Source organism: Pleurodeles waltl, chromosome 4_2 (assembly GCF_031143425.1).
Source record: "Pleurodeles waltl isolate 20211129_DDA chromosome 4_2, aPleWal1.hap1.20221129, whole genome shotgun sequence".
Classification (NCBI taxonomy): Eukaryota; Metazoa; Chordata; class Amphibia; order Caudata; family Salamandridae; genus Pleurodeles; species Pleurodeles waltl.
In genome coordinates this window covers 73023003-73044873 of record NC_090443.1, presented here as the reverse complement: position 1 = coordinate 73044873, position 21871 = coordinate 73023003, and the positions used below count along the sequence as shown (strand labels likewise).

At 43.6% G+C, this 21871-nt stretch overlaps 1 protein-coding gene across 1 annotated transcript in view; it reads left to right on the top strand.

Moving 5' to 3' along the window:
- LOC138292249 (transmembrane protein 198-like) overlaps window positions 1-21871 on the top strand; it is a 93925-nt gene that overhangs the window by 49488 nt on the left and 22566 nt on the right. Inside the window, exons 2-3 of the mRNA XM_069230710.1 lie at window positions 16049-16301; window positions 17689-18264. Coding sequence (XP_069086811.1) covers window positions 16115-16301; window positions 17689-18264 — 763 coding nt within the window. The 5' untranslated portion in view covers window positions 16049-16114. The remainder of the gene's footprint in view (window positions 1-16048; window positions 16302-17688; window positions 18265-21871) is intronic.

Genomic DNA, 21871 nt, shown 5'->3' with positions numbered 1-21871 from the left:
TGCACATCACCTAATATGCTTAATTGGTAGTAGGCTTTCGAGCCTATACAGCTTGGAGTAAGACAACATGCATAAAGAGGATGATGTGGTCAAAATACTCATTTGCCTAATAATTCTGCACTCCCTGTATATGATCATGTGTAATAACAAAATGCCATCACTCCCAATGAAGAGCCACTGATTGAAGTTCGCTCATCCATTCCCATATGCTGTAGACAGTAGCGGGAAGAAGCAAATTATGAATGCCACATGAAGACTAGTGGACAAAGAGGGCTGACCAAGAAGCCTCCATATGTACATGTATGCATTTTTATTGTGATTTGTTTTTTAAACTGAGGCTGACGAGACAGTTAAATCTGTCTCTAGACCAGACCTAAAAATCGTGGATGGGACAAGCTACACACCCATGGGGTTGCAAAACTTGAGAGGCCCTTTTTTTCATGGGGATGCTAGTATGATTAAGGTTTCCTAAGCAACATGTCTTACGTCAAGACGGCTGCTAGTTGATTAAAAAAAAAAAAAAAAATCCCAGGTTTTACATACAGTGAAAAGCTATAGTTCCATAAATTCTGTTGACTTTAACATACGATTTAACAGTAGGTTTAGATAGTTCTAGGGTTTATCTTTTCTGTCTCCTGAGCTGACACAATGTAGTCTTGGCCCAAATTTTCTCCTTTTTTGTTGAAATCTCAGGATGTTGAAAAAGATCTGACCTGCCTACTTACAAACAAACATTTTATATAACCGAACCATCTGTAATTAAAACAATGATCCAATGTTGTGATACCTAAATAGGAAGGGGCTGCCTACTCCCCTCTTATGCCAACAGATCAAATCATATCACAGCATGATTTCACACCCTGGTGAGTGGCGGGATTCACTGAAGTAGGTAGCTTTTTCCCAGAGGGCTCTTTATTATCTTTTGAGACCATTAGGACTGAACACAATATTAGACCAGGATTGTTCCTCTCCTACTATTCCATTAAATGCCACCTAAAAGCCACACGAGGGCAGGGGAAGAGGAACCTGCATTAACACCTGCTTTACACATATTCCTTGCCTGTGGGGACCACACACCGGGCAGTATCCATGTTATACTCCTCTCTACTAACTGCACCATCAACTACCGTAGCCTGGGCAAAGGCCAGGTGGGACAATGAATTGGATTCTCCTTTGATGACTGGAGCTTCGATGCTTGCGCTGCATCAGGCTAAGGGGGTATCTCATAACCCCCACTTCAGATACACACAATTTAATTTAATCCACCAGACATACCTGTCCACGCACCGAATTGGCCGCATGTTTCTGGACGCCCACACTGAATGCCTGAGATGCAGGCTACCTGATGCCGAGTTCTACCATATGGTGTGGGAGTGCCCCCCCATTATGAAGGGTCTGGGGTGAGGTCACAGCACTTACATCTGAACTGGTTGATCTCACCTTATTTCCCACTACTGAATCCTACCTGTTGGGAATCAGACCCTACGCCAAAGGCTCCAAACACACAGATTTTTAGATCTTGCATTTGTTCTTTTCAAGCGCCAGATTGTCATAACATGGAAAGCCCCAGAGGAGCCCGATACGGGACAATGGTTGTGGACCCTGTTACTGTGGGCCAGAGCCAAAGCCATTACCCTTCACACACTGCAAAACAAAAGCTTGCTTAGAACTTGGATGGGACACTGGGACACATACATTCTTAATGTGGAGGCCAAAAATGATAATTACCCACCCTGACTAATGAGAATCACCCCCAGATGGCTCAGGTAATGATTTGATAATTTGTTTGCTAGCTCGCGACATATCCTACCTGGCGCCAAGACATGTTGCCACACCCCATGTCGTGGTGTGTGCGGACCGACCTTTGCAGCCACTGCGGTTAGTGCTTCCCACAGCCTGGCCTCTACTCGGCTCAGTTGATACTTGCCCCTTTAGGAGTCCCTATCATTGTCACATTTTTTTACCCGAACATCCCACTCTAAAACTACTGCTCAGGTCTTAAATGTTGGTATGATTTGATATATCCCAAGAGCTCAACAATGGCCGATATTATGTATACCCATAATGTGGTTGGTTAGCACCCTTATAGAAATAATGTGTTCTAAACCATCTAAGTGCAGCTTGATTGATTTGATGGTTTTTTGCATGACTATGTTGATGTCTGATGTGTTAATTTCAATAAAAAGATACGAAAAACAATGATCTAATGTTAAACAATCTTTAATAATCTGTCCATTTAATCTAATCGCAATGCTATTTTAAACAGACATCTTCAGCATTGAAAGCCATATTCTTCCTTCTAAATATGAGAGCCCAAGCTCTTCATGATTTGAAAAATGTGGACAATTTGGGGGTAGAGCCAGTAAGTGCTGATGGAATTTAGTTTCCTTCAACTGTAGTGGATGAGGATTGGCATATTCCACACCCTGCCGCCATAGCATTCAAAGGGATCACATTTGCTGTTACCAAGTAAGCATACCAGTTAGTAACTTCCTACCCAATTTGGCAGCAAAGCTGTACACACATGCCAATTGTTGGAAATGGCCCTTTTGCAGGGTTATCCCCACACTTTTTGCCTTCTTCCTCCTATTTGTTCTGATCTGTTTTTGCTGGTTTATTGTTTATGTGCACTTTACCACTGCTGATCAGTGCTAAAGTGCAAGTGCTCCCTATGTAAATTGTATTGTTTTTGTTTTATCCATGATTGACCCATTTGACTTACTGGTAAGTCCTTAGTAAAGTGCACTAGATGTGCCCAAGGCCTGTAAATCAAATGCTACTAGTGGGCCTGCAGCACTTATTGTGCCACCCACATAAGTATCCCTGTGAACATGTCTCAGACCTGCCACTGCAGTGTCTGTGTGTGCAGTTTTAAACTGCTAATTCGACTTGGCAAGTGTACCCACTTGCCAGCCCCAAACCTTCCCTTTTACTACATGTAAGGCACCTCTAAGGTAGGCCCTAGATAGCCCCACGGACAGGGTGCAGTGTATGTTAAAGGAGGGACATGTACTGATGTGTGTTACATGTCCTAACAGTGAAATACTACAAAATGCGGTTCTCACCGTAGCAAGGCCCATCTCTCTCATAAGTTAACATAGGGGCTGCCTTTAAATAACTTTAAAGTGCAGATTTTCTTTGAGAGCAGATAGAAATCTGGAGTTTGGGGTCTCTGAACTCACTATTTAAAAATACATCTTTTAGCAAAGTTGGTTTTTAGATTGTTAGTTTGAAAATGCCACTTCTAGAAAGTAGACATTTTCTTGCTTAAACCATCCTGTGACTGCCTGTTTGTGGATTCCCTGCCTGGTCAGTTTGACAGTTGGGCTGTTTACACCTCTCCTCTAGACAGCAACACTAAGGGAGCTGTGGTGTAGCCTGCATCTCCTGATGAGCCATTTGAGCTAAAGTGGAGGGAAGAGTGGTCACGTACATCTGAAAGGACTGTGCCTTCTCTCACACAATGCAGTCTCTATCCCCCTGGTGTGTGTCTGGGACCTGGCCTGGGCAAGGCAGGATCTTGTCAACAACTGAGACTTTCCCTTGAGGTTGGGCAACTTCAAAGGCAGAAAGGGGTATAAGTAGTGGACCCAAAACCCCAGACTTTTAGAATCTTTCTGGACTCAAGAGGAACCTCTGCCAAGGAGAAGAGCTGGAGGAGGAGGAATGTCCCTTTGCTGTGTTGCTTTGCTGGATTGGCCTGCAGTTGCTGCTTCTGCCTTAAAAGAGAGTAAAGGGTGAACGTTGCTGTGTATCATGCTTGAGAAAGTTCTTCAAGGGCTTGGAGTAGAGCTTGCCTCCTGTTGGAAGTCTCAAGGACACCAAAGACTTCAGTTTCCTTGACCTGCAGCACAGGGAACTGTGTGTTCTGTGCTGTGAAAGAAGAAAAAACACTGCAATGCTGCCCACAACACCGCTGGCCTGCACAGTGACCTGCTGACGCCGCATGAGTCACACTGCCCTGCTCCACACCACAACCCTGGTCTCCCAGACACTGTCATCTGAAGCCGCCTCCAAACCGCTGCTTGCACCATGACCTGTGGGCCACGCACTCCGACATCGCCATGCTCGCACCTCAGCCTGGGCATCCCCGATGCCACCGCTCCTGCTGACAGTGGCGCCGCTGCCTGCACCATGGCCTGTGGACACAGCTTGTGAGGAAGACGTAGCATCGTCCCGCACAGCAGCCGCGGTCCACCGACGCCAGCACCATCGACTCCAGTGTCCTCAACAGACATCCCTGTGCACCATGACCCGTGGACATCGCACGGAGCCTGTCACGTGCTGCATCTTCAACTTAGGCCTACTGATGACTGCAACGATGGCGCCGCTGACTGCACCGTGACCTGGTGACACTGCATGTCGCACCGCCGTGCTTCACACTGCAGCCCTGGTCTCACCAACGCTGCTGGACGCCGTCACCGAGCTGCTGCCTGCGCCATGACCTGTGGGCACCCCATGTCGCATCGTCCCACTTCGCACCGCAGCCCCGACACCATCCATGCCAGGACTCCTGACTTCATAAGTATATGGACTTTGATCTGCATTACGTGTGACTTTAAGGGTCTGTCTACCCCCACACCGACTCCGGAACCAACACCGCAAAGCCAGTGGTGGTGCTCTCCAGAGCTCACCGCGAGGATCACGAGCCATGCAAATCCAAAGGTACTGTTTGCGGGTCTTCACAACACCGTAGCTGGCCTGCAACACTGTGGCTGGCCTGAACTGTTGGTTTTGTTGATCACGATACCGTGATAGCCCCAGGTGGAGCTATCGACTTCAAGGAACTGTATTTTTCAGTTAAATCTTACAAAATTCATATCTCTAACACTGTATGTTGGCTTTTCCCGTTTTGGTCTTGTTTTACACAGATAAATATTGGGTATTTTTCTAAAACTGGTGTGGTGTCCTTTTGTAGTGTTTTTACTGTGTTACTGTGTGTTATCTGCAAATCCTTTACACATTGCTTCCGAGCTAAGCCTGACTTCTTGTGCCAAGCTACCAAGGGGGTAAGCAGGGGTTATCTGAATGGGTATCTCCCTTATCCTACTTGGACAGGGTGCAAACCAACTGCCAACTAGAGAACCCATTTCTAACACCAATGACTGAACAAAATAATCTCTCCTTGAAGAAAATGATGTTGCCAGTGGACAATATTATCAAATGTAACTCCCAAGTATGAAAAAGTCTATACCTTATTAAAAACAAGGTTTTTTAATTAAGAAATTCCTAGATTTAGTATGTCTGAGTCATCATGATAGACTTTGTATAATAGTACTTAAATTATGGCCATCCATAAAGGATACAAATCCATCAATGAGTGTCTTCAGACCATTAGCCGTACGAGTTATTAGTAAGGTGACGGTGTGGTAATGTGTTGAGTTCCCAAGCAGGGCACGTCATGACCTTTATATCTAAAAAAAGATTCTAAATCATTAATGTATAACGTGGATAAAACTCGGGCCAGCACACACCCCTGCTGGACATCCCTTGGTAATTCAACCAATTCCATACATTCGTATTAGCCCCAAAGACCACCGTGGCAGATATATTACAATGGCAATGCTGTACAAAAGATATGATGCTTTATATTTACACCCATATCAGCAAGTGAGGATTGGCGTTTTGGCTTACAACTTCGGCCACAGGCCGAACCCAGGTCCATAAATGCTACATATAAAGAGCTCGTTTTTCAGTTTGTGTTTCCCAATTAAATTAAGATTTAAGCACTGGTCTATGGTTCTCAAGTCCTGTCCTAAACTATATTGGAGGTCTGATAAAATATTTGTCCACAGCCCAGGTCAATATTCTTTCCATTACTACATGGCCTGCTACTTTACCACAGAATAAATTAATGAAATAGGATGTAAGCAATGACAATCAACTGTTTTACCCTTACAAAAAACTGCTATAATAATAGATTGTGACCATGATGCAGGAATAATGGAATTGCTAGTTGTGTTGAGAACTCTTGAGACCATAGCTGCCCACTGATCTACATTGTTTTTAAAAAGATCCACTGGGACTCCATCCGGTCCAAAAGCTTTTGCTGTAAGTCGATTGACAATTGCCATCCCTACCTCATAATACAAAAATACCTTTATTGACCTTGTATGAGCGACCAGCTTTATGCTGATCAGAATGTAATATGCCGACTTCACTATAAATACTATAAAATGACCAGCCCATTTATTAGGTAAATTGATCAAGTCTACTTAGGGTGTTAAAAAACGGAGTTGCAATTTTGTATTCCAAAAATGACCATTATGCTTGTTTAACTTGGCTGCATGTAAGCCACCCCAATTCATTTTGTCTCTTGTTAATTACTTCCCTGTAATGTGACCTACAGCAGGCTATTTCGTCCCTGTCTCTGAGAGATTTATTCAGGGCCCATCTGTAAGTTTTTGATTATCTTGAGAGCAATAAGCAGCAAATTATCAAATCATTTGTGAGGCCTCGTGGTAGCAGGGCTTGAGTTGGGTTTCAATTTAAATGTTATCAGACTTGCAAATGCTGTTTCAAGAACAAGACTATCCACAGTGCAAGACCTATTCAAACAACTAAAAAAAAAAACATTGGTAGAGTTAAAATACATAAGCTGTTTTAAAAGAAAAGGGGGATTAGCACATTCCTATTTCAGATTTAGCCCTCCCTCTGTTATCGCCAAATGATGCTTTACAATATGAAAATACTTATTTTGAAAGCAGGGGTAAAAAAAGAAAGCTATAAGATATTGTGATCACTATATCCCATGGATCTCACAAAATCTGATCAAATATTATTAGCAGAATCCCTGGAGATAAAAAAATAAAAGCATTGGTAATTGTACAGCCCATTCCTACAAAGTAGGATTACAGCTTTCAGGCTGTCCCAGAGCATCATGAGTTTTAATCAAGTTCCTTTCTAGTAATACATTTGAGAGGAGGCAACCTTGTCTGTCCTGTCAAAATAAAGTACACATATCTTTTTGTTCACAAGGAATCTAAAATCGTCATCCATTTGTGTCAACTCAAACATGTCATTGAAATCCCCAGCAGTAACGATTGGACATGCTTGCTTGAAGGAATTGGTAGTAGAGTTGCAAAATTGATCGACATAAATAAAGAAATTAATAAGACTGCAACTGTTACTTTGGATGAAATTGTCACTATACACATTTATCACTAGGATTCTATACCTTTTTCCCACATAACGAGCAAATCCTGGAAGTCTTAAAAATCAGAGGGAGGCAAACTGACCTCACAATTCAGAGAGTTAGCCACCCAAATGAAAAGACCCCCTCTAGCTCTTTGAGAGAGGGATGGAGTAGCTGGCAAGGCAAAACTGCCATATTCATCTCCTCTTCCAAATAATACCAAGAATCATTTGATAACTCTGAAGCTATTCCTACAATATCCCAAGAGAGGATGTTGCAATTCCCTTTAATAAAAGGAGTTAAGTCAACAAAAGACTATCCCAGTGTACAGGTGGGCAAAATAGGCACAGAGGAAGTTAGTCAATGGCTGCACAAAATCCCAAGTCTGTAGAATATTAAATACATTAATGAGACACTCATTGTCGACATCAACCAATAGAGAGTCAGTCGTTGTCAAAGCTTCCAAAGAGGTGTAATGATTTTGAGAAGGTATTAGAAAATTATAAGCGTGATTAGAGATGGCTGTATGAGCCGTGTAATGATCAATGGAACAACGAAGAGAGCTTTTAAAAATAACTCAAAGGGACTGTCGTGGTCTTGCTGCCCAAACACCAATGACTTAAATAAAGAAAATACAAAAGATGTGTGAAATTAATAATGATAGTCATCTAATCGGTCTTCAGTTGATGGCCCCAATCAAAACACTCACTTGGCAAAAACGAATTCATCAAATAGTGAAGAATATCCCCTCACCTGTTTGTGGAGACCTTGCACGTTGTTTTGTATTACAAGGGGAGTGGCTGTGGAAGGCAGATTCCAAGTAACAAAATCCGAATTAATGTTCCTATCTACGTGAGGGTGGGTGACAGCAGAACCAACACGTGTTAAGCTGGTAGGTACAGGGACAGAAACTGAATGGGTAGCCTGAACATGTAAAACATAATTTTCCAAAGTATGCTGACTAACACGTGGTTAGACTTATTGAGGTGGACAGGCCAACGAGAACTGGCATAGAACAACCTCGGTGACCGCACAGATTTGGACATATCCTCTACTCCTGCTTCAGCAATTAAAAGCCTAGTACGAATTCTTTTGAAAAGCAGCCACACTGCCAGGCAGATCTTTCTCTTTCAAAAAAGAGAAGGTAAAACGCCACCAATTACAGAATTTGGGTGGGAAGAGTAAGAACTAAGCACTTTCACCACAGAATTTCAGTTAAACTAAATTCTGTCGTGGCCTGGGTGGGCTGGAGTCTTATCTGCATTGTGAACCTTTACCCGCACAGAGAAAAGAAGAAATAACAATACAAGCATTGGTCCCAAAAATACTTTTCTGAACAATCCTAGCGTCTGAGGATCTTTCAGCAGAGTACTTCTGTGGTAATTTGGCCATGTGACCAATGAGAACTGCATTTTTAAGTTTAAGCAATGTTGTCGTTGATAGCACCAACAGCACGAGTGAAAACCCAACCTATGGAGGAGGAGGCAGAACGTTTGTTTCTTTTTACAGAAGCTCTACCATGGGGACAAAAGACGCATTTATTTTACTCATAATGAAACTGCCTCTTCTGACATGCAAGAACAAAGTCTCAAGAGGGGTGACCCAGCTCAGTCTCCTCCAGACTCTGACGGGCCTGATTTTCACCCAGGCACAAGCACAGCTCAATCCCCAAAATACTGAAACAGACTGATAGTGGAGAGGCCTCCTACCACTGAATTCCAGGAGCCTTGTTATACTTTATGCGCCCAGCGCACAATGGTATTACAGAAGGGGTTCCAGACACTTGTGCGGCTCTCCCTATAATACTGATAGCACTGGTATTACCCTGGAGTGTGGCTCCATGCAACTGAGGGACTCTTAGTCTCTGTGCCCGCACTGTGTTATAGATGCGGGTTCAAACGCAAACGGGCCATTAGGAGGCGCACTCACAGTGCGCCCCCAAAAGGTGATGTACTGTCAGTACACTTCCTTAAGGCAGCCCTCTGGAGAGAGGACACAAGATTCTCAGCGAGGCTGGTTACTAGTCTACATCAGTATGAATGAATGCGTGGTAAGTCTGTTTGTTGTGCAATACCATCCCCAGCAGATAAGCGCTGTGATGTCCATTGGTTACTGATCTACACTGCTCTGCAGTCCCAGCTTTGTAGTAGTCTGTTAAGTAATTACAGTGGTTTACCTATCTCTGATATTAATGTTGCATTGGTAACTGCATTGTGATAATGCAGTAAAGCCACAACCTCTAGGATCTCGCCAGTTAACAACAGCACACATTAAGACAGAACTCTGAGCATACACCCAACACACCCCAAATATGCAATTAACTGGCTATTAAGGCATTCATCAGCACTTGATACCATCAGTTACTTGCCACACATAAACCAATGCAGGGCAATGAGCATGGGTAGCAGCCAAGAGGAAATAGGTACGCAGGTTCATCACTCTGGTTACACCCACAAAAATGTCACAGCAATTAAATCTAACATACTCTATCTCCAAAAACATTAAACACACACTGGTCCTTGATGGAAACATTTGAAAAATATCACCCGGGACAAATGGAAGGCAAGGCAATACCAGACTTAATAGCAGGTTGTGCAGTATAAAGGTGTAACTTAACAATAGCAATAATAACAGAAAAAAAAACCACAGACAACAGTTCACACTGTAATGAGAGATAAATAATCGGATGGCAAGCTTAAATTCTTTACTCTCCAATGCAGCATTTGTAGTTTTTTTTTTTTTAGGTTTTGCTTAAAACAGTGCATGCACTGTTGGTGAAATTGTTTGTTAACCAAAAAAAAGATTAAAAAGGCATAGAGCCGCCATTTACTTAATACTACTTACCATTGGTGGGTGAAATCTATTGTTAACAAAAAAAAAATACTTAGGCTTAGAGCCTGCCAGTTACTTACCATTAATTAGCTTCCATGTCACCCTTGTGTCCTTGCTTCTCATTGGTTAGCGCCTCCTGGTTGACTCCTGCTTTCTCTTGGGACTTCAGTGTTTGTCCCTGCTGTGTAACATTCACTGAGTACAGCTTCCTGTCTGCGGACAGTGTCCTTGCACTGGCTGCACACTCTTACAAGTACTTTTTTTAAACTTTTTGCCGTGCAGTCTATAAGAGTGCATGTGTCTGGAGTCTGTCTCTCTCCTCTGCCCCTCCTTCATGCTTCTTGTTCCCCCGCGCTGTCTGATGTTGCTGCTCCCACCCACCTCCCCCCAGCACCTGCCTTATGTTGCTTCCCCTCCCTTCCTCTGGCTGTCCATTCCTCCAGCAGTCCATTTTGCTCTCCCCCGCCCTTCTTTAGGTATATTGCACAGCATTGAGGGTTGCTTTGCAACATGGCTTAAAGTTAAGAAAACAAATCACTATGACGTGATCAACGCAGGCTGTGCTATAGTGCTTTTTTCCCTTCACTTTAAGCCAAGTTGCACAGCAGCCCACACTGCTGTGCAATATGCCTAAAAACATTTAGAAAGACAATATACTTCGCAACGACCTGTTGGTTTTTGCCAGTGCTTGTTTTTTATTGTTTTGCCCTCCTTCTAGAACTAAGAATGAAATTGAAAGGTCAAAATGTGTCTTATGTATCGCAGATTAAGTAGTATGCACACCTCATCTGAATCCGTGTAATCAAAGGACATGACGTAATTTAAATAACATATTTTAGGATCAATAACATGTATGTTCATAAGAGAATCCTCTAGGGATTGGGTGGATGCTGATTCTCTACTTGGATATTCTGACATTTGTTGGTTGGCTTCAGTGCCTAAATTCAGTTTTTTGCACATCTCCCTGCATGAGCCCTTGAAGGGACGTAGTCCGTCTTGGGTTCAGTGCCCCTTTGTGCAGTGTAGTGAGATTAGCGATATCCTCATGACTGAATATAGACTGAAAAGAGCACAGAATCAGTGTTTCTCGTAACTGGTGAGACTTTGTGTTTTGTGCATATCTCGAATATAGATCAAAACACGTACTCGCCCCATGCTAGTTGCCTGGTTGACCTTTTGCTACCAGTTCTTTAAAATATTCATAGAGTGGGCTTTGGTTCTGCCTTTCGGAGTATTTCCTTCTCACCTCTTGTTATTTGGCTGTTTTATGTATCATGCCTCCCCCTACGGAGTACTTGCATTGAAATGCACAAAAGACTATTTTAGATCTATTTTACATATTGCACATTAATGTATTTGTCTCACACATGCATTGTATACAGAAAGCGGTCTTTTTTTAACCATAACTAGCTTTATTAAGTGTTTTATTTATGACCTGTCTGCATGTGTTTGTATGTCTGCCTGTCCTATTGTTCTCCCCCCCAAAAAAATTTCCTGTTGACTTTTCATTTATGTTTATTTTCCCAGTTGTTTCTGCCTGTATGAATTTTCTCATTATTTTCTCCTCCTGCCTGCTATATTTGTTCTTCCTTCATTATTTTCATACAGAAGTCAGCTGTGCCAAAGCTAGTCACTCTGGTTTTAATTTAATGGGATAACTAATGCAACACATGCAAATACAGACATACTCACAAATGCTATTTCTATGTGTTAATACATTAAAGCCAAACCTATTGTCTATGCCAATTTTTAGGGTCAAGCCTGCGTTGCATGCGCTCGTGCATGCGTATCGCAGCGAGACGCTTTAGTTGTTAGAAAAGGGCTCGGAGCCCTGTCGACGTCACGTCAGTGTGTTTCATTGGTTCGTGGGCCTGCCTAGTGAAATCTGCTTGCTTTCATTAGTGGAAGGCATGCACACGTCATGCCTTTTCCGGTATTTAGCTCCCCTCGAGCGCAGCGACCAAGTACAGAAAACATGCGAGGCTCGCTGTTTTCTGTCTGATCGTGGACTACTTTTTCTCTATTTTATTAGCGCGATTTCGCTTGGCAGAAGTCGAGCGCTTTACACAGTTAATTTCACTTTTTCGGTTTAGGTACATAAAAGCACTTTTGCCGATAGATGAAAAGTCGGGTTAGGAGTTTACAACGCGATCAGCTCTAACATGAGCAAACGCGAGACCCGTTGCATTGCAAATGCTTGTTGTTTATGGTGGAGTACTTCATCTCTCGCTTATCTTGGCTTGGTCTCTGCAAGTATTAGCCACCACCTGCGATGGGGCAGAGTACATCTTAAAAGTCGCGTTTGGCTTCCTATAGAAAATTCTGAGTAGCTACATACTGGGCTCGTTTTTCAGTCCAGTCCATGCCTTGTAGCATTCACTCAATTCATTTTAAATGCATTTTGATGAAGACAAGAGAGGATATTCGCCCCAGCATCAAATTACTTATTTTGTAAGAATAGCACTTTCTCCTAAAAATTGATCTCTGAATGAGTTCTTCTCTATTCCTTTAGTTGTCTAGTGAGTTAATGAATGCATTCACATCTAGTTCAGTTCTTGACACGTTGAACAAATAAATAAAGTGAAACCATTTAGGGATAGCAACCGATCTAAGAATCCTTTTATATTTCTTGCCAACCCGTCTGTCTTTTAGCCTCATGATGTTGGTTTTGTCATATAATCTTCAGTATACGAGAATGGTTATTTGCCCCTCAGCAATGCTCTCATTCTTTTAACTGGGCTGTTAAATATTGTAACCTTAGGTCTGACATATATTTGCCTTTCTTGTAGCTCAGGAAGTTTGTGCTAAGTAATCCTTGGGTATTATTAAGCCCAAAAGGAATGTGCTAAATTCAGCTGGGATAAAAGAAACATTTATTTTCCTGATTAATTAAAATCCGCAAAAACTATACAATAAAAAAAATCACTATTATAGAAATTCAAAATACAAAATTCACAAAACCAACAGAACCTTTTTAATAAGAAGCTTTACGACATACAACAGGATAGGATCTGAATTTTTTTTGCATTTAGCCAAATTTACATCTTTATTTGATTAACCCTACTGATGGCAGCGTGGGGCTGACACTTTAATTTCTTCAACAGATTCCTCCTCTCAGTCAGGTCATGCTTCCCATGTATTACTGCAAAGTGGTGTAAGCTCTTCCTTATAATGACCTCTAGAGCCCCAACATTTCGCTTGTTCAAAGAGACACTTCATGAGAGAGATTTTGCTTAATCTCTGATGTATACTGTTATGTTGCTGTTTTTACATAGCATACTTTCATTAGTTATTTAAGCCCTTAGTGCTTTTCCTTGCAGACACAAGTGCCTGCACTTCTTGACTTTCACTGAAGTGGGCAGCTTGACAGATGACCCTCTGTGGAGAGTGGCGTTGGTCCTGCACGCCCTTTTCGAGGTATTGGTGGTGGGCTGTTGGGAGTGGCTGGAGGGCGGTTCCACTGTGACCTGCCAGCTCACCAGTGTGAGGGTTCTTTAGGGTTGTCTCTGTGGGTTCAGGCTGCGTGATAGTGTGTGGGAGGGTCATTTGACTATCGGTCTGCTGGTTAACTTTGTACGCAGAGAGAGCCTAACAAACCTCCAAACCTTAGGTACTGCATCAAAAGGAGATCCAATGTACATTCTGCAGATCATCCGCATAACGTTCGTTCTCCAGATTAATTGGCTGATGAGTAACCGAAGGGACCCTCGCATCCTGTCTAAGACTCTGCGCCTCAGAGACAATAATCAGTGCTTATAAGGATGTTGAGCGGGGCAGTCTTTTCTCGCGCCCCTTGGTGTCTGTAATGTCTGAGAAACTGAACCCTCGACAGGAAGTTCCAGCGCATTTAATTAACACGTGTCCTGCCTCTACCATGCAAACCCCAAAGGGGGCAATAGTGTGACCGATGGGGGATGAACCCGCTGGCTAGTCACCCGCTGATCGGAGATTAGGAGCAAACCTCCTATCATAAATATAATGTGCACAACATAGTAGGGATGTAGATGCATTATTTAAAATGCCTTTGCACAATATGATGACAATTTATGGAGTACAGGCCCAGATTGACAAAACTTTCACACAACGCAGTGCGGCACCCAAAGCTGCTGTGCTACCTTAAGTGAGGGGGAGCGAGCAGGAAAGTGCCATATCTACAGAGATGTGGCGCTATCCTACTGTCTCCCTAACGCTGGCACTCAGACTACTGAGCGCTACCTCTTCCCCCCCCCCAACCAAGATGTCTGCATTGGTAATTGAAAGGGTTCCCTTCCAGTACAAAATACTATTGCTAGATTAACTTTAAACCATATCCCACTGTGGATGTTTGTTGTACAGTGCAGCGCACAATGTAAGTTAGAAGACATAAAAGCATTTCTCCATTTTAGCACCTGCTTTCAAGTTGCGTTATTTTTTGGTGCAAAGCCTTGTCTACTATTGTTAGTTGATAGTGTTTTGTGTCAAAAGGCATGGGTGGTTGCATGGGAATGTCCCCTTGACGCAGAGTAATGCAAAGCAGTGCTTTGCGCTGCTTTGTTTTACTCTCGGGCAACTTTCCAGCACAAAATTAGTTTTGCGCGGGAAAGTAAATTGAAAAAAAAGAATTGTGCAGGTTTGTATCACTTTTGCGGCACAAACCCATGTCAAAAATGTTTGTTAATCTGGGCCTCTGTCCTAAAGTGTAAACCATGTTGACGGTAAAGTGGTGTGATGTTGAGTAGGTCTGTGCTTAATTTTGATTACGCAGGTATAAACTCTTGTATATTCTAATTATTTAGCTACCTGTAGCTTGTGTAATTTCCCATATTCCTGTTGCCTAGCCCTCCTAGCTTTAATTTATGAGAGCTGGTATGTGCAGAAACGTCGGATGAGAACTGTGAAACCAGATGTATACTGCGTGTGCTTGTAACTATAGCGCCGCAGCTTACAGAAACTAGTTGCGATGTGGAAGGTATGTAAGATCATCTACACACACGAACTGATGGTGAAATGGGAGAACTCGTGATGCAAAGCATTGCAAAAAGTGCCAAATTTCACATGGATGGCAACCTTCCCACAGCACGCATAACTCCTTTCATTCTCATAATTATGTGGGCTACGCAATAAAACTATGCAATTTCACTCATACCTAATGCTGATTTACTTCCCAAAAAAAGAAATGATTACATTTATGAGTTTTATTACCTTCTCCTCTAAAGTCCTGGCATTGGAAATGTATTTAAAATATAATGTTATATGTTGGGTCTTAGCTGATCAGATATTTTCGTTACAGGTGATTGAGTAAGATGATGTGGTCAGGCATTTAAACCTTCATCGTAAGGAAGGAACATGCCTCATCCCATTTAATGGGGTCACACTTACCTGATGAGACCCTCATTTCAAGGCACCAGGCCTAAAAAGAGGCCTAACGGTGTTCAAATGCCTTCTTTGTGTAGAACCAGCAAGAGACCTGAACCTCACATCCAAGCTCTCTCAAGAGACTGAGGCGCTGCAGGCCTTGCTTCTCAAGTTCACGCATACAGGAGGTACCAACCTCTACAGGGAAGCTGCTGACAAAATGGCTCCCTTAAAAAGGGTGGGGGTTAAAAATGTGGGCAGAAGGGCGCCAGTCTGCAAGATAACCAAGGGGACATGTACTCAAGCTCTCACCTGTTTTTGTTTTTGTTTTTACTAAGTACCACCATGCTCAATGGAGACATCTTTGACCACTTTCTCTTAGTCCCCTCTCTGCGGCCAACCCACCTTATTCAGCATTGTTACCACTCTCCTGTATTTTATCATTGTCAATAATTATTGTGATTCCGCTTGCTCAGATTTACAGTAATGATTATTGAAACTGAAATGTTGAGCCTACTCACCTGTAGGTGAACGATCACTCGTGGCTCCTCCACTTAGTTGAGTGAGAGTGAGCACTCAAGCGCTTAATGTCACCCTCACTTCAATGTGAACAAGACCTCAGGGCTCCTCCACCATCCATTCCAAGCCCTCCACTTTGCTGTCCTGAATGTTTGTGAGCCCTTAGGCGTTTTGATAGTTGCCTTCTGTGCCCGTGCATGTTCTCTGACTCTGTCACTTTTCTTGCAGCTTTCCCTCCAGCTCCCTCTGATGGATGACGCTTCCTGAACATTCTGCTCCTGTCTCCCCATCACTATGGATCCTGGACTCCTGCCTCTGGTACTGACCATGGACCCCCGACATTTTAACCACCAATCTGTGGACACTGGACAGGATGAGGTCCTGAACCCGTGCAGCCTGGAGATTGTGCGCAGCTATGAGGTGGTTCCCTCTGTGGTGTGTGCTCTCTGCTGCTTCTTTGGCATCATTTACAGCTTCTTTGGTGAGTGTTGAGCAGACAGGGCTGGGCCTCAGGTTTTCCCAAAGAGATTGTGGATGTGTCTCTTTCAATTCCTGGTTCACCTCATGCATTTCAGTGGGATGGCACACATTGATGTGGGTGTCTTCATGCATTTAAAGGTGGTCTTACGTGTCTGTTACAAGTCTGTCACACATAGCTAGGCTAACACTTGTTCCCATGGCTGGTCTTGTGCACCTCCAAGGGGGTTGGTACATTTGTATGACTGGTCCAGTTCCTTTCACCATGTGATCCCTTCAGGTGGTCCCAGCAGGTGGTTGTCTTCTCAACTGGTGGTCATCCTAGCCAGTGCCCCCCCATACGTTTGTCAACTTATGCAGTTGGACACTCAGATGGTCGACCCTCATGTAGTGCTCCCTTTAGACCATGCTCGTCTCAGGTGGTTGTCTCTTCTTTCAAGTTACACTAAGATGATGGTCTCATCATGGCATGGTCCTCTTAGGTATTTGTCCCATTAGGAGGTAGTTGTCTCGTAGATTTGTGCTCCCAGGTGGTGATCCCATCAGACAGTGCCTTCCTCTGACAGTAGCACTCTCAGGTGGTGGCTCCCTCAGGCAGTAGCGCTCTCAGGTGGTGGCTCCCTCAGGCAGTAGCGCTCTCAGGTGGTGGTACCCTCGGGCAGTAGCGCTCTCAGGTGGTGGTACCCTCGGGCAGTAGCGCTCTCAGGTGGTGGTACCCTCGGGCAGTAGCGCTCTCAGGTGGTGGTACCCTCAGGCAGTAGCACACTCAGGTGGTAGTACCCTCAGGCAGTAGCGCTCTCAGGTGGTGGTACCCTCAGGCAGTAGCACTCTCAGGTGGTGGTACCCTCAGGCAGTAGCACTCTCAGGTGGTGGTACCCTCAGGCAGTAGCGCACTCAGGTGGTGGACCCCTCAGGCAGTAGGGCTCCTGGGTGGTGGTTGCCGTTGGCTGTAATACCTTCCAGTGTTGTATCTGTCAGATAGTTATTTACTCTGATGGTAGAACCTTCAGATGTTGATCATTTCTTTAGGTAGTCCCCGGGGGCAGTTGTATCCTTAGTCGCTGCTGTCTTGAAAGTGGTGGTCTCCTTGATGTGTGGTTCTGTTGTGTGACGGTCACCTTAGTTGTCACTGCTTGGTGATTGTGCATAATATCCCTGGGGCAGTGGTGCTAGCACGCAGAGAAGGTCTCTTAAGAGACTGCTCCCTAGGCATTGTCCTACCTGTGGAGGTATTGCAACATATCTCTAAGTCGGGGATCTGTTGCAATGCGCTTCATGCAATGGTCTCCACAGAGGTAGGCCACTATCATAGGGTGGTAGTTATGCATGATACATGGAAATTGTGGTCCTTGCACTGCCCTCTAACACTCCTCTCTTACCTTTCTGCATAGGATATCGCTGCTTCAAAGCCATCATGTTCCTGTCAGGCCTTCTCTTCGGATCTACAGTCATTTTCCTCCTATGCTACAAGGAGCGTATCCTGGACACTCAGCTCAGCATGGAGGTCAGCGCAGGCATTGCGTTGGGCATTGGTCTTCTTTGTGGCTTGGTTACCATGCTAGTGCACAGTGTGGGTCTCTTTATGAGCGGCCTTCTGTTAGGACTACTGCTGGCTACTGCTACTCTGGTCGTACTTGAACCTTTCTACCACCCTCACACTGTCTGGATACCTGTTGGCCTTCTCATGGGCCTGGCAGTGCTTTTTGCTGTACTCACATTACAGTGGCAGAAGCTCCTCACCATTGTGTCCACGGCCACATTTGGGGCAGCAGTCATAGTGGTGTGCGTGGACTACTTTATTGAGATGCTGTTACTTGTGTACTATGTATATGACCGGGTTCGTGTTGCGCACTCCTCACCACTTTGCTGGTACACATGTGTGATCCTGGGAGTCTGGCCGGCCCTGAGCATCCTGGGAATCGTGGTCCAGTGGAAACTGACTGCAGAAGGCTTCTCACACACGGATGGTAAGGTGTCTCTTACTGTTTTATTTCCTGATCTAGCCATGCTACTTTGTACACATGCATAGAACTGAAGGCTGATTTGTACTCCAAGCTTACACCTCCCGCTAGCCCACCCATGCAGCCAAACACTTCCCCCGCAAACCGACTTAAATCACTTCTCTTCTTCACCCTTCACACATCAACCCTTACCTTTCCTGTCAAACCCACCCTCCTCCAAACGATCAGTCTCACACTACCCTGTGACTTTCTCAGGATTGATTGGTTCAGAATGGTGACTTCTTATTTTTAATTATGACGAGATGCCCCAGACACTTATGACACACAAAATGCACGTGGACAATATAAAATATAGTTTCATTGGACATATTCACACCATTATCACACCTAGTTGTAAAATACTCTTCGAATTACAGTTAAAGAAGAAAAACATGAAAGGAGAAACATTTACACATAATATCCCAAGATAGACTTATATATCTGTTCAGCCATATAAACTTGCAATTATTTAACACAATCATCTGTATTTTGCTCTACTCCCCCTTGAATTGTGGCATTTTGAAAATGAAAATTTTGTGGTATGTTAATTTCTGTTTAGGCCTATATCTGCGGCTCAAATTAACTCATAATAATACTAAAACTGTACTCGTATTTCCCTATTCTAATTCTTATTGGGTTCCAGAGTAGCGTGCTACTCGCCGAACGCCTCGTCATGGGTAGGAAGTGCTATATAAATACTATTACAATACAATATGTGTGTTCCGCTAGACCTTTTCATCCATTGGTCTGTTGTATCATTCACATTATCATTCCACCTACTGCAGTGTAGAGCATGCAGCAGTGGATTAGCCCACTTCAGCAATTGGCTACTTGCATTGTGAGTGACAGCATTATGTTGTTTCATAAGGAGCACATCCACACAAAGTAGTTCCCTTCTGAGGCAGGACTACTACGGCAATGTATTATTATTATTATTATTTTTTTTCTAGACTGAGACTTTTTGCTGTAATCAGTGTTTTTGTGATTGACGAGCCGCCAGAGAGCTTTCACAGCAATAACATTTTACAAAAGCTGTGACAAAATTTTGCCAGTGGTTCTTTCATACCTTGTATCACAAGGTTTTATTGATATAGATACATATATTGAGAGAGATGATGCAATTTTTTAAAATCCTTCCCAGTTTGCTTATCTACAAGAATGAGCATGTATTCCACAGATCTCTGTTATGTTAACAAAGACTTATGTAGCAATGTATTGCCTTTATTATAGATTCTCATCTGTCAGGTTGAGTGGGGTGCCTTCTTGTCCTGGTTTCCAAAATGTCATCACAGACTGTAGTTGTTTGTGTGTTTGAGTAGGATCATCAATAGTTTGTTTTTGGTTAATATGTTTTGGTATGTGTTTGGTTGTAAGTGTGTTGTACTGGTTAGTATTGTTTGGTGTGCATTGACTGAGATCATTACCAACTCAAGCATCTAATGTGCAAGCTTTAGTAAGCCTCCACATTGCCAGAGAGTGTGTTTAGTGCAAACTGAATTGTATGGGAGAGGTGAGTTGTCTTTTTTGCTGAAATGCACCTAATTGCACACTGTTTTACATACCCTTGAGTGTAAGTTCATATTTGTACATTACAATCCTATTCATAGTTGACTTCCCATCCCCCTACTTGTGTCGATAGTTGTAAATTGTGAACTTAGCCATGGAGAACAGGCATAATAGTAACTTTTAGGTAATTTAGTTAAAGGATGTGTACTTATGTAGGAGGGGTAAATAGCTTCTTTATGGTTAGGCCCGTGGGAACAGAGAAGCTGAGAAGATGTTCTTTATTGTCTGCTGGTAAGATGTTCCTTAACAATATGTGTTTTCAGCTCCTTTCTGGGGGTGTAAGAGACACGGAGTGAGCCTGATATGTTGAGAGATGTGGTTCCAGATCCTGGGGTGTTGAATTAGAAGGCTTGTCTTCTGGTCTCTTCCTTTTTGCACATTTTGATGTAAGTCTGGCAGTGACATGGCTGCTCATGTAGCACGGACCTCTAGAGATGGTTACATTATCAGCCAGGTAAGGTGGTGTGCTATTTATTATTGCCTTGCAGGTGAGACTGCTCTTGAGTGATTATCTGTGGAGACCCAGGAAGTTGGGGGTAAAGTTGAGTGTACTCATTATCACTTTGAGTCAAGTAGCAGGTAGTAAGGAACTTGAAAGAGACCAAAGTTGAGCCAGGGAGTCGGCTAGGTTAGGAGTTGCAGACATCCAGGTCTGAAAAGACTAAGATTAGAACATGAATCTGAAGTTGGAGTCAGGCAGGTAAGGCTCAATTCAGAGTAAAAGGAGTACTGGTTCCAGGTTGCATAACTTCTCCTTGCAAGGTAATTTTGAAGAGAAGATTCCTGTGGTTGATGAATCAGAGGGACCGTGCATTTGTTAAGAGATGGGGGTAATTCCATTCATCTTCATGTCAGACGCTTGTCTTTTGGCTTGTCTGGTACCGCTGATGGCCATATTCGGTCTTCATGACGTTCAGCATGAGGTATGCATTTGACATCCAAGCATAGATGAGGGTGGCTTTAAAGCAGGCAGTCAGTCTTTAAGTTGAGGAATGCACGCCTTCTCAAGCTTTCCAATCAGTTAAAGTGGGTGAAAAACCAGTGGTATACAGTGTTATTCACTTTCATATAGATAGAGTGAGTACTGATCCGTTCTTGATGGGTGATGCAGTCAAAGGATACCCAGTTATTAAGAAAGAACAGGAGGCAGAGGTCAACAGCATCTGTGATGCATTGTGCTGTCCCTGCTAGCTCCATGTTGCATGGTGGTGAGAAACCGGATTGGTAATCGTGTAGGGGGTGGTGGTTGTTAATTTAGTCTTTCATTTGTCTTCCATAGGAAAGGTTGATGTGACGGGTTGTAGCTGGTGAGGCCGTTGAGAACCTGTAGTGCAAGGGTCTATCCTGTGATGAATGCCTAATGTAAGATGACTTGAGCGAGGGATCACTGACCATCCAAAGGAGGATGTTTATCTGAAGATGAATTGTATGATAGTGAATGAGAGTATATTTTTATATGTCGTGGCTTTTTGATTAGCAAGGATATAAGCAACAATCTTGAAAGTTGTCCACCAGGCATGTTTGGGGGGGGGGGAGGGAGAGAGAGAGAGGGAGACGGAGAGAGAGAGACGGAGAGAGAGACACGGAGACGGAGAGAGAGACACGGAGACGGAGAGAGAGAGACGGAGACGGAGAGAATGGGAGTGAGACGAGGGAAAAGAACCGTACTAAACACTATCCATTCCTACAACCTTAACAACAATAGTCTGGAACCTGACTGACCCCACACAGGTTGTCACGGCTATCGGCGTGTTGCCTGATGTCTGTTTTTAAAGTGAAGAATTGGCAATTGAGCGATGTATCAAAGGGTGTGGGAGATGTAGTGCTTGATGGATTTGACAGGATCTCTGCTCTGGTTGGAGGCTTCCATAAGAGTCGGCTTATTATAGGAAGGTTTGGCTGAAGCAGTAGGCAGCAGAAAGGAGGGCTTTATATTAATGGATTGCAGCTTCAGTAGTGCATTAATGTGGAAGATGACTTTAAGTGTTGATGCTTGGTGTTAATATTT